The 12,534-nt window shown below is 41.2% G+C and overlaps 1 protein-coding gene across 1 annotated transcript in view; it reads left to right on the top strand.

Annotated features, from left to right (window-relative positions):
* The first annotated feature begins 396 nt into the window (after positions 1-396).
* Positions 397-12,534, top strand: part of VPS39 (VPS39 subunit of HOPS complex) — a 47,622-nt gene continuing 35,484 nt past the window's right edge. The window contains exons 1-4 of the mRNA XM_036084625.2: positions 397-626; positions 7,714-7,779; positions 12,111-12,175; positions 12,492-12,534. Coding sequence (XP_035940518.1) covers positions 554-626; positions 7,714-7,779; positions 12,111-12,175; positions 12,492-12,534 — 247 coding nt within the window. The 5' untranslated portion in view covers positions 397-553. The remainder of the gene's footprint in view (positions 627-7,713; positions 7,780-12,110; positions 12,176-12,491) is intronic.

Consider the following 12,534-nt stretch of genomic DNA (forward strand, 5'->3'; position numbering starts at 1 on the left):
AGATACTTGAACTGGTTGAGATTATAATGGTAATGCAAAAACCACCATTTACTGGGTGTTTATAGAGTGGGTCAGGAATTGCTAAGCGCCCACAACGCTACGTTAGTGCGGAACACTACCATCTTTTTGCAGATAATCTCCAGAGGCTTTGTTTTTTTAAACGTCACAGCTAATTTCCTAAATGGCAGATCTCCATCCTGGCTAGCAAGCCAAAGCCCAAATTCGCTGCCTGAGACAGTCGTAAGATTTTTTTCCCCCCTTTTTTGTTAAATCCTATATCGCTAGTCGGCTCCGTGACTTGGATCCCGGGAGAAGGCGGGGACCCAAGCGCCGGCGCATTCCTCAAAGGCGCTGGGGCGGAAGGGGCGGGGCTTCTGCGGAAGAGGCGGGTTTAGCCCGGCAGGAAGTCCGGTGTTGATGGCTGTGTTGTCGTACGGCCTGTAGCTAGGGTCTCGGTCCAGCCTCACGGTTGGCCCTTTAACTGGGCTGGTTCCCGGCCCAGGACCGACCCGGCCCATTCCGGGTGAGACTGCTGTGGTGACTGCTCGCCGCCATGCACGACGCCTTCGAGCCAGTGCCAATACTAGAAAAGCTGCCTCTGCAGATCGACTGTCTGGCTGCCTGGGGTGAGCTGAGGGCCCGAGGGGCCGAGGCGGGGTCAGCGCAGAAGCTGTTCCGACCTTTCACAAGGCTGGGAAAGTGGACAGGCATCTGACTGTATGAACTCCGGTCGGACTCTGTCCGAAAGAAACCTGGAATGAGGGAGGGCATAGTATTGTAGACAGCGAGCGCAGTGGGACTGTTTGGGCAATCCTCAGGGACCCAGTCATTTTAGGTACGACTCTTGCTTTCGGTAGAGATTTTCTTATTGACTGCTCAGCTTTGGCTCCTTTCGATTCCCAATAAGTCTTCAGTTTGGAGGGGCAGGCACTGGGGAGTTTTCAACTTGCCCGGGGCCTGACTTGTCCAGATGATTCTGTTGTTTTCTAGATGAAAAGCAACACTATTTGGGGGGCACTAAATGCGTTAACACCATATGCCTTTTTTCCCTTAGTGATCACTCATCGTTTACTTCTCATTACTGTAGGTAACTCACGTTGTTGTTCTAAACTCAGTCTAGCCAAGTGGTTGATTGCCTTATGTTCAAAGTGCTCAAGCTACCTAACTATGTAGGTAGAAGAGCATCATTTGAGGCTGTCATGAAACCTAACCTATTAAAAATTTGTGTAATCCTCTTGGGATTGGCCAGTACAGAAAGCAGGGTCTGGCATCTCTTGTATGCTCTAGAATACAAATGGTTTCAGGGGTCTAAACCTTGACTCTTAATTATGAACATTATGCTCTTAGCGTGGTTGTGTCTGATAACAGTCACGAAAGACCAAACAGTCTTTCTTGTTAATGTCCAGTTGCTAGAAATCAAGGGCCATAAAAAGGTGGTTCAGAACTCTTGATCAGATCTTATACTGAGTTAGGTACCCAAGATGGGCCTGGTGGAATCTGGTGGTGGCTGGCATCTTCTGCATCACTTACGGACATTGCCACCCAGGCAGTCTTGCAGACTTCCTCACAGCCTTTTCAGTAGGGTGCTTTCTCTACAGCTCTTCATGTTAATGTGCACAATCTTGCCTCTAGCAACCCTGGGCTTCTTTAAAATCACACCCCCACAGTAAGCTGTGCTAGTCCCTTGGGTTAAGGAGAGAACCTTGCTTCCTCCAGATATCTCAAGAAAACCTCCATTTTCTGTTATTAAATGCTCAGCAAAAATTTAAATAGAGGAGAAAAGAAATTTAAAAAATGAAAGACTTGACACTGCACAAAGGGACACATTTCCCTAATTCTTCATCAAATATGTATTAAATGCTTATATGGACCAGGTTCTCTGCTAAAGACGAGGATAAAAGGGTGAGTAAGAAACAGTGCCTGCGCTCCTAGGACACACAGTGAGGGACAAAGTCATAGGAACAGATTATGATACAAGATAAATGATACTGGAGTCATATGCTGCCTATTATAGAAACATGGAGGAGGGGTACCCACCTCAGCCTAGGACATACGCTTCTGGAAAGGGTGAATGCAGCTGCTTACAGTGCTTTGCTTAGCTTGCCAGAATCCTTGACTGATACCCTATGGAACTAATAGTACATGTATTTCAGCCTCTCACCAATCCACTTTGTCACAGTAAAGATTCCCTGTACTTGAGCTTTTCGGAAAGATAGTTTGGAAATGCTAGGTACCTCTGTCTACCTTGATCTCCCGCCCTACATGAGAAATGCTTATTATCTTCTAGGATGCTATGGTAGGTATTGGGCTACAAGAGGCTATTTACCACCTCTTGACTCAAAACTGTTTCTGGACTTAAGCAGCAGTGAATGTTGCTATATCTAGTTGTTACCCCTTTTACCTAAAATTCATCCAGGAACCTTCTGAAGCCAGATCATGCAGGGCTAGACAATATTTGAGACACACCATAATCCATCTCTTGGGAAATGGAAATGAGGATACTGATGATGACTTCTCCCTAAACTCCAGAGTTGTAGAATCCAGCTGCTTTTTCTGCACCTTCATATGGATGTCTAATAGCATGGCCTTAATGGTTCTTGATTCCACTCTCCCAAAACATGCTTGTCCCCCTGTATCCCACATCTCAGCAAATGACATTTCTGTTTACCCATTTTGCTGATGATTTTGGAATCATTCTTCATTTCTCTTATACACCACATCCAGTCCATATGCAAATCTTGTCTGCTCCACCTCCAGAATAAGTCTAGAATCCAGTCACTTCTCTCCATCTGCACTATTTCTGTTCTGATGAAAGCACCACTTCTCTCATCTGAATTACTGTAGTAGTCCTCTGATCACCGTTTGTTTGTCATTGTGCCACTTTCAATCTTTTATACACACAGAGGAACAGTGATCCCTTGAAAACTTAATCTGATCGCATCTCTCCTCTACTCAGAACCCTTCATAGCTTCCTGTCACAACTAGAGTAAGTTCCAAAGTCCTTGCTGTGCTTTCTACATCTGACATAATCAGGCCTATGGTTACTTCCCCTCATCTACCCCATCTATGCTCTTACCCCTTGCTCCATTCTCCTACTAGTCACACAGTCTTCCTTGTTCCATAACACACAAAGCATGTACCTACCTCGGGGCTTCTGCACTTGTTCTTTTCCTCCGCCTGGCACTCTTTTGCTCTAAATATTACATGCCTCATTCCTCATTTCCTTCAGATGTCTGCTGAAATGTCACATAAATCAACAAGACCTTCCCTAACGATGCTATATAAAAGACAAGGTGCTATTCTCTTCCTCAGCCTAGTCTTTCTTCTTCTCATGGATTGCTGCCTAATGCTATTTTATGTTATATTATTGTCTCCATATTAGAAAATTTCTTCAGAGCAGGAGCTTTGTTTTGTACATTGCTTTATTTGTAGTTCCTAGAATAGTTCCTTATAATGGGTATTCATTAAATCTTTCTGTTGAATGAATGAATGAATGAATGAATAAATGATGATATTAATAGTAATAGTTTCCATTTATTGAGCACTAATCTTTATTAAACTTTTATGAAATAATAACTCCATTTTGCAGAGGAATAACCTGAGAATTTAAGTAATTTTTCTAAGGTCACATATCCAGTAAATCATGTCTGATTCTGGACCCTGGTTCCCAAACTTTAATATATATTCAGAACCTGTAAAAAAAAAATGCAGATGTTTGTATGTATGTGTATCTGTATGTGTGTCTACACAATCATTCTATTTTCCAAAGAAATGGTAGGATAAAAAGGACTAAGATGGTTGCCTATAGCAGAGGGAGAAAACAGGGAGAGTGGACAAGGATGGAAGCCAGACTTCCCACAGTTTTAATGTTGAAACTACTTAAATGCATCAAATAATTAAAAAATTGAATTTAAAAAAATGCAGATTTCAGGTCACCACTACAGAATTATTGTGTCAGAATCTCTGAGAACAGCACTCAGGAATGTGCATTTTTTAATAAGTTCAGGTGATTTGGATGCAGCTAAAAAGGCTTATGCTTTAAGGAACACTGTTCTTTGCCCTATGACCCAGAAAAGGGAAGTGACCACTACCTTTTTCATTTCTGTATTCCCTGCAGTGGTCAGCATTGGGCCAGGGATGGAATTGTTCATCACATGAGCTTGGACTAGGTTGTACTGTTGGACAACGGAGCTTCATTAGGGTAATTATGAGCAGGATGGCCCAGCACCTACTCACTTTGCAGGAGGAATAAAGTCCAACCTTGTGGCTCAGGATTAGGCTGTCAGGAATTCTCTAGGGCTGATTCACATTTGTTTATATATGTGTTACCCACAGACTACACCGTTTTTGTAGTGTGTTCCACTTTCTGATTTGCTGTGTTGAATCTCAGAAGGGACTGTCTACCCCACTCTGTGTCAGCTCTGCAAGTCTCTCGTTCTGTGTTTTGTATCCATGATTATATTATATGATGACATGTCATAGAATGTGGAGGCCCAACATGGGTCGGGTCCTCTGGTCACCCGAGCCCCCACTGACTTTTTTTTAATTAATTTTTTTTCTCAAAGATTTTATGTATTTATTTCAGAGATAGAGAGAGAGCAGGAGTAGGTGGGTGAGGGGCAGATGGAGAAGCAGGCTCTCCAGTAAGCAGGGAGCCTATGCGGGGCTCGATCCCGGGACTTGAGCCGAAGGCAGACCTTAATCGACTGAGCCACCCAGGCGCCGCACCCCCCCCACCCCCGCCCCTGACTTCTCTAACCAAAGCAAGTCTCTTCAAGGTTGTGTGCCATTAGTGCATCTGGGGTGATGCGCTGTTTTCCCTTGGGAGTGTGAGGATTAGGAACGTGTATGTGGTGCTTTTACTATTTAAAGGAAAGTTGTTACAATACTTTACATGTATGATAAATGCATTTTTTCCTCAGCACCTTCAAATGAAAATGTGAAAAGGGTTAAATAAAACCTCAATTAAAAATTTTTTTAATTTTAATGAATTTGTCTGATTCTGTTTTCTGACCAATAGACATTTGATAAGAAACATCTATTGGCAAGTAACCCTTGAATGTCATGCTTATGAGTTTGACTTCATATTTTGGTAGTGCAGCTTCATGAGGATTTAAGCCCCAGTGTGACAGAATCACAGACGTGCTCTAAGAAACGTACAGCAAACGTGGAAGAACACGTATAGTGAGAGCAGTTGAGGCCATCACAGGGGTCCCTGGAGGGACTGGGATATGGCTGTTGTGAGGTACCTTGTAGAGGTAAAATTGATAGGCCTTGCAGACCTGAGTGTTAAGATGAGGCTGTTAAAAGAGAAAAACAGGAGCTGGTAGGGATTTGGGGAGCAGAGTAGGGAGGAAAGAATGGGGAAGATGGTGAGTATTCTTTTGGCCTTTTGGTTATAGATTCTTATGTATGTTACAAGCGAGTTAAAAAAATTTCTACCTCATTTTATTTATATCTGAAATAGCAGTGGGTGTCCTGAAAATCAACTTCAGTATTCCCAGTTGCTCAATACAGTGATATCTATAAGTAGAACTCTAAGCACAGTATCTTTTACAAAGCAAGCATTGTGAACTTGCTTCTTTTGCTTTCTACGTTCTGCTCCAACATAAATCTCCAACCTTGCTTCTTTTGCTTTCTATGTTCTGCTCCAACATAAATCTCCAACCTTCGTTTATTTATTTATTTATTTTTATTATGTTATGTTAATCACCATACATTACATCATTAGTTTTTGATGTAGTGTTCCAACCTTCCTTTAGAGCTAGTGTTATTTCTCATTTCTCTTATGTCATGAAGAGCACATACTGTCTTACTTTCTGTGTCCTGCCTTTGCTTTAAAACACGAAAGAAGTCAGAATCACTATATTTTTCTGGAAGACTAAGGACATCAACCTGGAAAAACAGGCTTCTGACCTGTTTTTATAAATACAACCAGTGCCTTTCAGACAACCTCTGGCCAACACCCATTCTTTTGACATAGGATGCCTTCGTAATCACATCGCATCACAGCTTGTGGTTACATCCTGACGCTTCCACACACATCTTCCTCCATGTATGACTCTGGACAAATTACTTATCCCCTAGGCCTCAACTTCCTCATCTATAAAATGGGGATTTATAAGAAGAACATACCTCAAAGGATAGTTGTGAGGATTAATGAAGTAACATATGATATGTGCTTAGCATTTCCTGGAGCGCAATACATGCTCAATAAAGTTAACAGTTTGTACCATTATCCAATATTTTATCTTGTAGACGATCAAGAGAGTTTATACAAGGGATGAATGACCTTTTACACTATCCAAAAGCTCAGAAGTGTCTGTACATGCTTAACTTCCCTTAATGAGTTAATACAGATCTATCAGGGTAATTATTTAAACCCTTTTTGGAGCCTCTTTTAGCATAGACCAGTGTCTCCCAAAATGTAGTCCTTGAAACAGCATTAGCATCACCTGGGAACTTGTTAGAAATGGAAGTTTTCAGGCCCATTGCAAGACCTACTGAATCAGAAACTGAGGGCAGGGCCCAGCAATCTGTTTTAACAAATCCTCAAATAATTCTGATACATACCAAAGAACCACTGGCCTAGACCATCTCTCTCTCTCTTTTTTTTTTATAAGAGCTTTATTGAGATGTAATTCACCTATCATACAATTCACCCAGTTAAAGTGTACTGTTAAGTGGTTTTTAGTACATTCACAGAGTTGTCCAAGTATTGCCACAATTTTAGAACATTTTCATCACCCTAAAAAAAACCCCATACCCGTTAGTATTTATTCCCCCATTTTCCTGTAAACCCACCAACCTTAGGTAGCCACTAATCTTTTTGTCTCTATAGATTTGACTATTCTGATATTTCATATAAATAGAATCATAATGTAGCCTTTTTTGTCTGGCTTCTTTCATTTAGCATAATATCAGGTTCGTCCCTATTATAGCATGTATTAGCACTTTGTTCCTTTTACTGGCTGGCTAATATTCCATTGTATGGATTTGCCACATTTTGTTTATCCATTCATCAGTTGATGGACATGTGGGTTGTTTCTACCTTTTGGCTGTTACAGATGCTGCCGCTCTGAACATTTGTGTACAAGTTTTTGTGTGGGCATATGTTTTCATTTCTTTTGTGTATATGCCCAGGGGTAGAATTGCTGGGTCATATGACAACTCTGTATAATCTTTTGAGGAACAACCAGACGGTTTTCCAGAGTGACCGCACCATTTTATATTCCTGCCAACAACGTGTGAGGGTTCCAATTTCTTCATTTCTTTGTCAACACTTGTTTTTTATCTGCTAGACCATCTTTTAAAATGATGAATTCTTGGCACTTCTTATTTTCCCTGAAGTAAAAGCATTAAACCTTTAAAGGATGTCATTTAGTTTTGTTTCTGATATTAGTTTCCTAGTTTCATGTTTACACTATCCATTTTATAATTTTATAAATTTTCATCCTATTTTTGGTCAGTTTAATTTTGAAACACTGAAGGCAGGGATATTTTGCATCAGTAATGGGTCAGTGATGATACTTTTTTGATGGGTTGGTTCTCAAACATTTCTTGAATATAAATATTCCTTAGCTTTGCAAAACACCAGCTATCAAAAGCAGTTCATTTTCTTGACCCTTTGATTTCTGATTACAAACCCCAGCTCAAGAAATAGGGTTTTAACTAAAGCTGATTGACCTTTCTCATCACTCTTTTCTCTTCCAGAGGAATGGCTTCTTGTTGGCACCAAACAAGGACATCTTCTTCTCTATAGGATCCGGAAGGACGCTGGTAAGTGGCAGCTCTCCAGCGTCAAGAGAGAGGTGACTTATTACTCAGGCAAAAAACTGTGATAGTCAGCTAGTATACAGCTGTGAAATCAGTGATTCCTGGGCCATTAAAAATGATTGGGGTTGAAAGGAGTACAGTGGGAAAGTGGGGAGAAGCATGAGAAAATCTCTAGGTTTTTTTTTTTTTTTCAGAGTCTATTCCCCTATCCTGATCTGGTAGGTGAGGTTGAGTGTTCCTCCCCTCCTTGCTTCTAGGAGACTCACTGTCAGAAATAAGACATACTACTGATGCGAATAAGATTTCTGTGTAAATGATGTGGTAGTAAGAAACAAAATTAGGAACCATTGATTTAACAACTTTTGTTAACTTGTGAGGGGTGGACTAGGAGAGAGGAGGCCTGGGTTTGAGCCCAGCTTTCCTTCTCCTTGGCCGAATGACTGAGTAGGTCCATTCCAATGTCATTTTCCTCTTCTATAAACTGTCTGTCTCATAAAATTGTTGGGGTCAGATGCAAGGACTTTGAAAAGTAAAGCTCCAATCAAATGTGACTTCATCAGTAAAAATGTAGAATGATAACTAAAGTATTTGAAATTTATTTTGTTAGGGTTTCTTCTGTTGGGGGAGAAAAAGCACCTCACTTCCTTTTTGTGATCTTATTTCTATGTTCTCTTTATGGAAAATTGATGTGTTTGGATAATATACCTTGGAGCTCCAGTCTGGAGAAATCTGCTGTTAATGCCAGAGTGTGTTAAACCGTATGAAATTGTCATTATTTGACTATATTAGAAAAAAATAAATTTCATAACTTTCAACCCAATAAACTTTCTGTAGTAAATAGCTTAAGGTAAGAGTGGAGCCTGGAGCAAGGGTAACATGGGAAAAAAGGACATCTTTCTAGGGCATGTGGGGACAATTTCCTTCTACCCATTTTAGGTTCCTTGGGTGGGAACATGTAAGTAAATTGGACTGACAAAAGACAGATTAACAGGGGAAAAACAAACAAGTATTTACATGTGTATTACACATACACATGGGAACACTCAGTGATGGGTAACTCAAAGGGGTGGTTGGAATTTGGGCTTATATAACATCTTAACAAATGAACAACAAATTTTTAGAGAAGGGATAAGACAAAGGAAAAGGACTTTGAGTTTCTAGGATGGCAAATTGTTAGAAGGCAGACACATGGGGGAACTAACGGAATAAGGATGAGTAAGTAAAGTTTGTTAATAGATTGCTCTGGTGTCCTCTCTGGGCTGATGAGGGTCTAGAGCTGTCTCCGCTGATTAAATTCTGTCCGTGGTAGAGAGGGGAGGAGGGACACCTTTGTAAATGTATGTTCTATTTTTAGGCAAATTAGAGGTAGGGAGAGAGCCTTTCTTTATCTACTTCTTCTCAGTTCCCTTCAGCTCAAAATAATCCTTATCCCAAAGTGGCATATTTTGGGGGGACCTATTCTACTACCCATCACCGGTGGAATAAGGAAAGAGGAAGGCACCTGGTCAGAAAGAGAAACCAGAAGTCAAAGCAGAGGGTGTATTTCATTTCTAAGTTTTTCAACTTTCCTTTAAATCGGGTTGGTAAACTTGTTCCCAAAAGGGCCAAAAAAATAAACAGTTTAGGCTTTGTAAGCTCTGAGATCTCTGTTGTGACTACCAACTTTGCTATTTTAGCCAAAAGCAGCCATAGACTGCGTGCAAAGGAGTGGCGTGTCTGGGTTCCAACAAAACTTTATTTGTAAAGACATGTTGAGGGCTGGATTTGGCCCTGGGGCAGTACTTTGCTTGCCCTTGCTGTAAATTTTTAGTTCTCAGGGCCAGAATATTTCCATTCTGTGACACCTATTAGACTGTAATTTAAAAATTAAGCTTGCCTTGGATTTTACTCAGCATTTGACAACCATGATTTGACTATCCACCATAGGCTCAGATACTGTGCAGGGCAGGGAGATAAGAGAGCTTAATATTCTTTACTCCAGTAGATAAGCAGTTCTTTGTAGCATCAAATACTAAATACCAAGGTAACGTGATTTGTTTGATAGGTCATTGCTATATAAATGGTAGGGAATTGAAAACTAGACTATAAGAGTAAATCTCAACACAGTATAGACTCAAACTGGTAATGTTAGTGCTAATCTGACTTGGAACTTTGTTGGTGATTATTCCATGCCATGTGATGAGTTCACCATGTGACTTTTGAGACCTTAATTCCTGGGGCTCAATTTCTGCATAGGTAACTTCAGTAGCAGTGCCACCGGCCTTAGACAATTGGGAATCAAGCTCTGATCAGAAAGTTGACTTCTCCCTATACCCTTAGAGAACAGTTCAGTTCTGGCTCAGCTCTCGCCTGTTTATGGCCCTAGAAATAGACTTGGGCCTCCATGAATCAGCCATAGAACTAACTTGGTTTCTAAGTTTGAGATATTCCAAACCTAAATAGGGCTGCAACCAGACTGTCTTTCTGAGGAAAGAGAGAGGATAATAAGATGTCATGGAGAGGCTGGAATTAAGGGGACTTGGGATCAGATGTGAGTCATCTTCTTTGAGCTCAGAAATGCCTCTAGGCCTCATTTTACTCCTCTCTTAAACAGAGGTGTTAGATTAGCTCACATCAAATGTCTTAACAGTTTCAGGTTTACTTCAGTGGTGCCGTCACCTTAGAGCAGTAGTTCTCAAAGTGTGGTCTATAGACCCCACGGGGTCCCCAGGATCCTTTCAGAAGGTTTACCAGGTCAAAACTAAGTTCACTAATATTTAAAAATGAGTTAATAAATATACATTTTAAAATTTTCTCAGTCTTAATTTCTACTGTGGTATACATTGATAACTACAACCCATGTTAGAGTTTTGGGATTCTCAATAATTTCTTAAAAAATTTTTCTGTTTATTTGACAGAGAGAGAGAGACAGCGAGAGAGGGAACACAAGCAGGGGGAGTGGGAGAGGGAGAAGCAGGCTTCCGGCAGAGCAGGGAGCCCGACGCGGGGCTCGATCACAGGACCCAGAGATTGTGACCTGAGCCGAAGGCAGACGCTTAACGACTGAGCCACCCAGGCGCCCCGGGATTCTCAATAATTTTTAAGGCTGTGAAGGAATCCTGACACCACAAAGTTTGAGAATCTCAGTCCTAGATAATTCTACTTATGAAGAGAATTGTTGGAAGTAATAATAAAGCCCTTTTCAGATACAGAACTGTTTATCAAGCAGGAAGTGGCTGAATTTTTTTTTCTTGTGAAATATAATGGCAGAATACAGGGCATGTTTCTGAATTTCCCGCAACTCCAGAGCCCCTTCATCTCCTCTGCTGAGGGACATGTGGAAGAAGTAAGACCAGCTTTGGTGGCATGGGCCCTTGTGGTTGCCTCGGAGACGCTCCACAGACTTCTGAGCCATGGACCACACTAGCTGTGGGGAGCAGCTTGGGGTCAGCAGTGTGAACAGTCTCTTCACAAGCTGGGAGGCAGGTGGCAGGGTGTCGGCTCAGCACACGGGCTTTACAGTAGGCCCCAAGTTTGCTTCTGGGCTGTCTCTCCCTGATGGCTACCTAACTACTTGACCTGTCAGGTCCCTCACATACGAAATTGGAATAATAATACTGACTTCTTGGGGGTAGTTGTGAGGTTATAGGGAATATATATAAATTTTTAAACCCAGAACATGGCACTTAGTTATTGGTTAGTTTGTGATAACTGCTGTAATTATTATGATGATTATTCTCTTTTTGACCTTTTGGTGACTTTTGAGGCTGAATGTTTTTGTCATCTCCACAAGGCGGGCATCACATGTTTTTATGGTATGTCACTTTCTTCCCTTTTTGTAACAGTGCCAACCGATGTAGCATCTCCTGAGAGCAGCAGTAAGTGTAGATGCATTAAATCGCTTTAGCTGAGGGGATAGTGTTGAGTGTTTGCTCTGTCCCATGATGCAGGACATAGGGTAGCTGCTGGGCTTTAGTTGGTCTAGATCTAAGGATGCTCCGGGCAGGGTTTCATTGCTTGGGCTCTGGTATTTGACTGTTACTTTTTACAAACACTTAGCCAAGGTACTGTTTTATAGGATAAGACTTTCAGACTCAAAAGTACCTTGGCAGCTTCAGTGAATTTCTGTGGTATGATTCTTTCTGCTAATGCCAAGTGAAGGTGCATGAAACCCTCTGTTCTAAAATTGGAATTGAAAGCAGCTTCCTGTACTCAGTGAAGATAGCTGTCTAGTGTAGATCTCCAGCTTCCAGTCTTTAGGAATTTTTAGATTCCTGCAGGAATGTGGAGCAGCGTTTTTTGTTGTGGTTATTTTTACATGTTTGGAACTGTGAATGTTTGTTTCTTTTCCATAGGTTGCAACAGGTTTGAAGTGACACTAGAGAAATCCAATAAAAACTTCTCCAAAAAGATTCAGCAGGTAGGCAGTGATAGTGGTAACTACAAGAATATTTGACTTCCATGAGACCCTGTCAAAGCTAGAACTTTGATAACATTATTTATTAACTCTGAATCTTCTACTGTCTGTTCTCCCATTTATTCAGGGATCTGGGTTCATCCATCATGTGCCTGAGATCCTCTATAATGAGCAGAAATTGCGATTGCACATAAATATCAGTCAGATCCCTGTCATTGGCATAGACTCTTTAGTCCCTTTTTAGTAATGTACTTAAATGAACATTTGTTAAGCCTTGTTGGAAATGTTTAATTGAGTCTAATGATTTGTTCTTTTCCAGATCCATGTGGTTTCCCAGTTTAAGATTCTGGTCAGCTTGTTAG

Source organism: Halichoerus grypus, chromosome 8 (genome assembly GCF_964656455.1).
Source record: "Halichoerus grypus chromosome 8, mHalGry1.hap1.1, whole genome shotgun sequence".
Lineage (NCBI taxonomy): Eukaryota > Metazoa > Chordata > Mammalia > Carnivora > Phocidae > Halichoerus > Halichoerus grypus.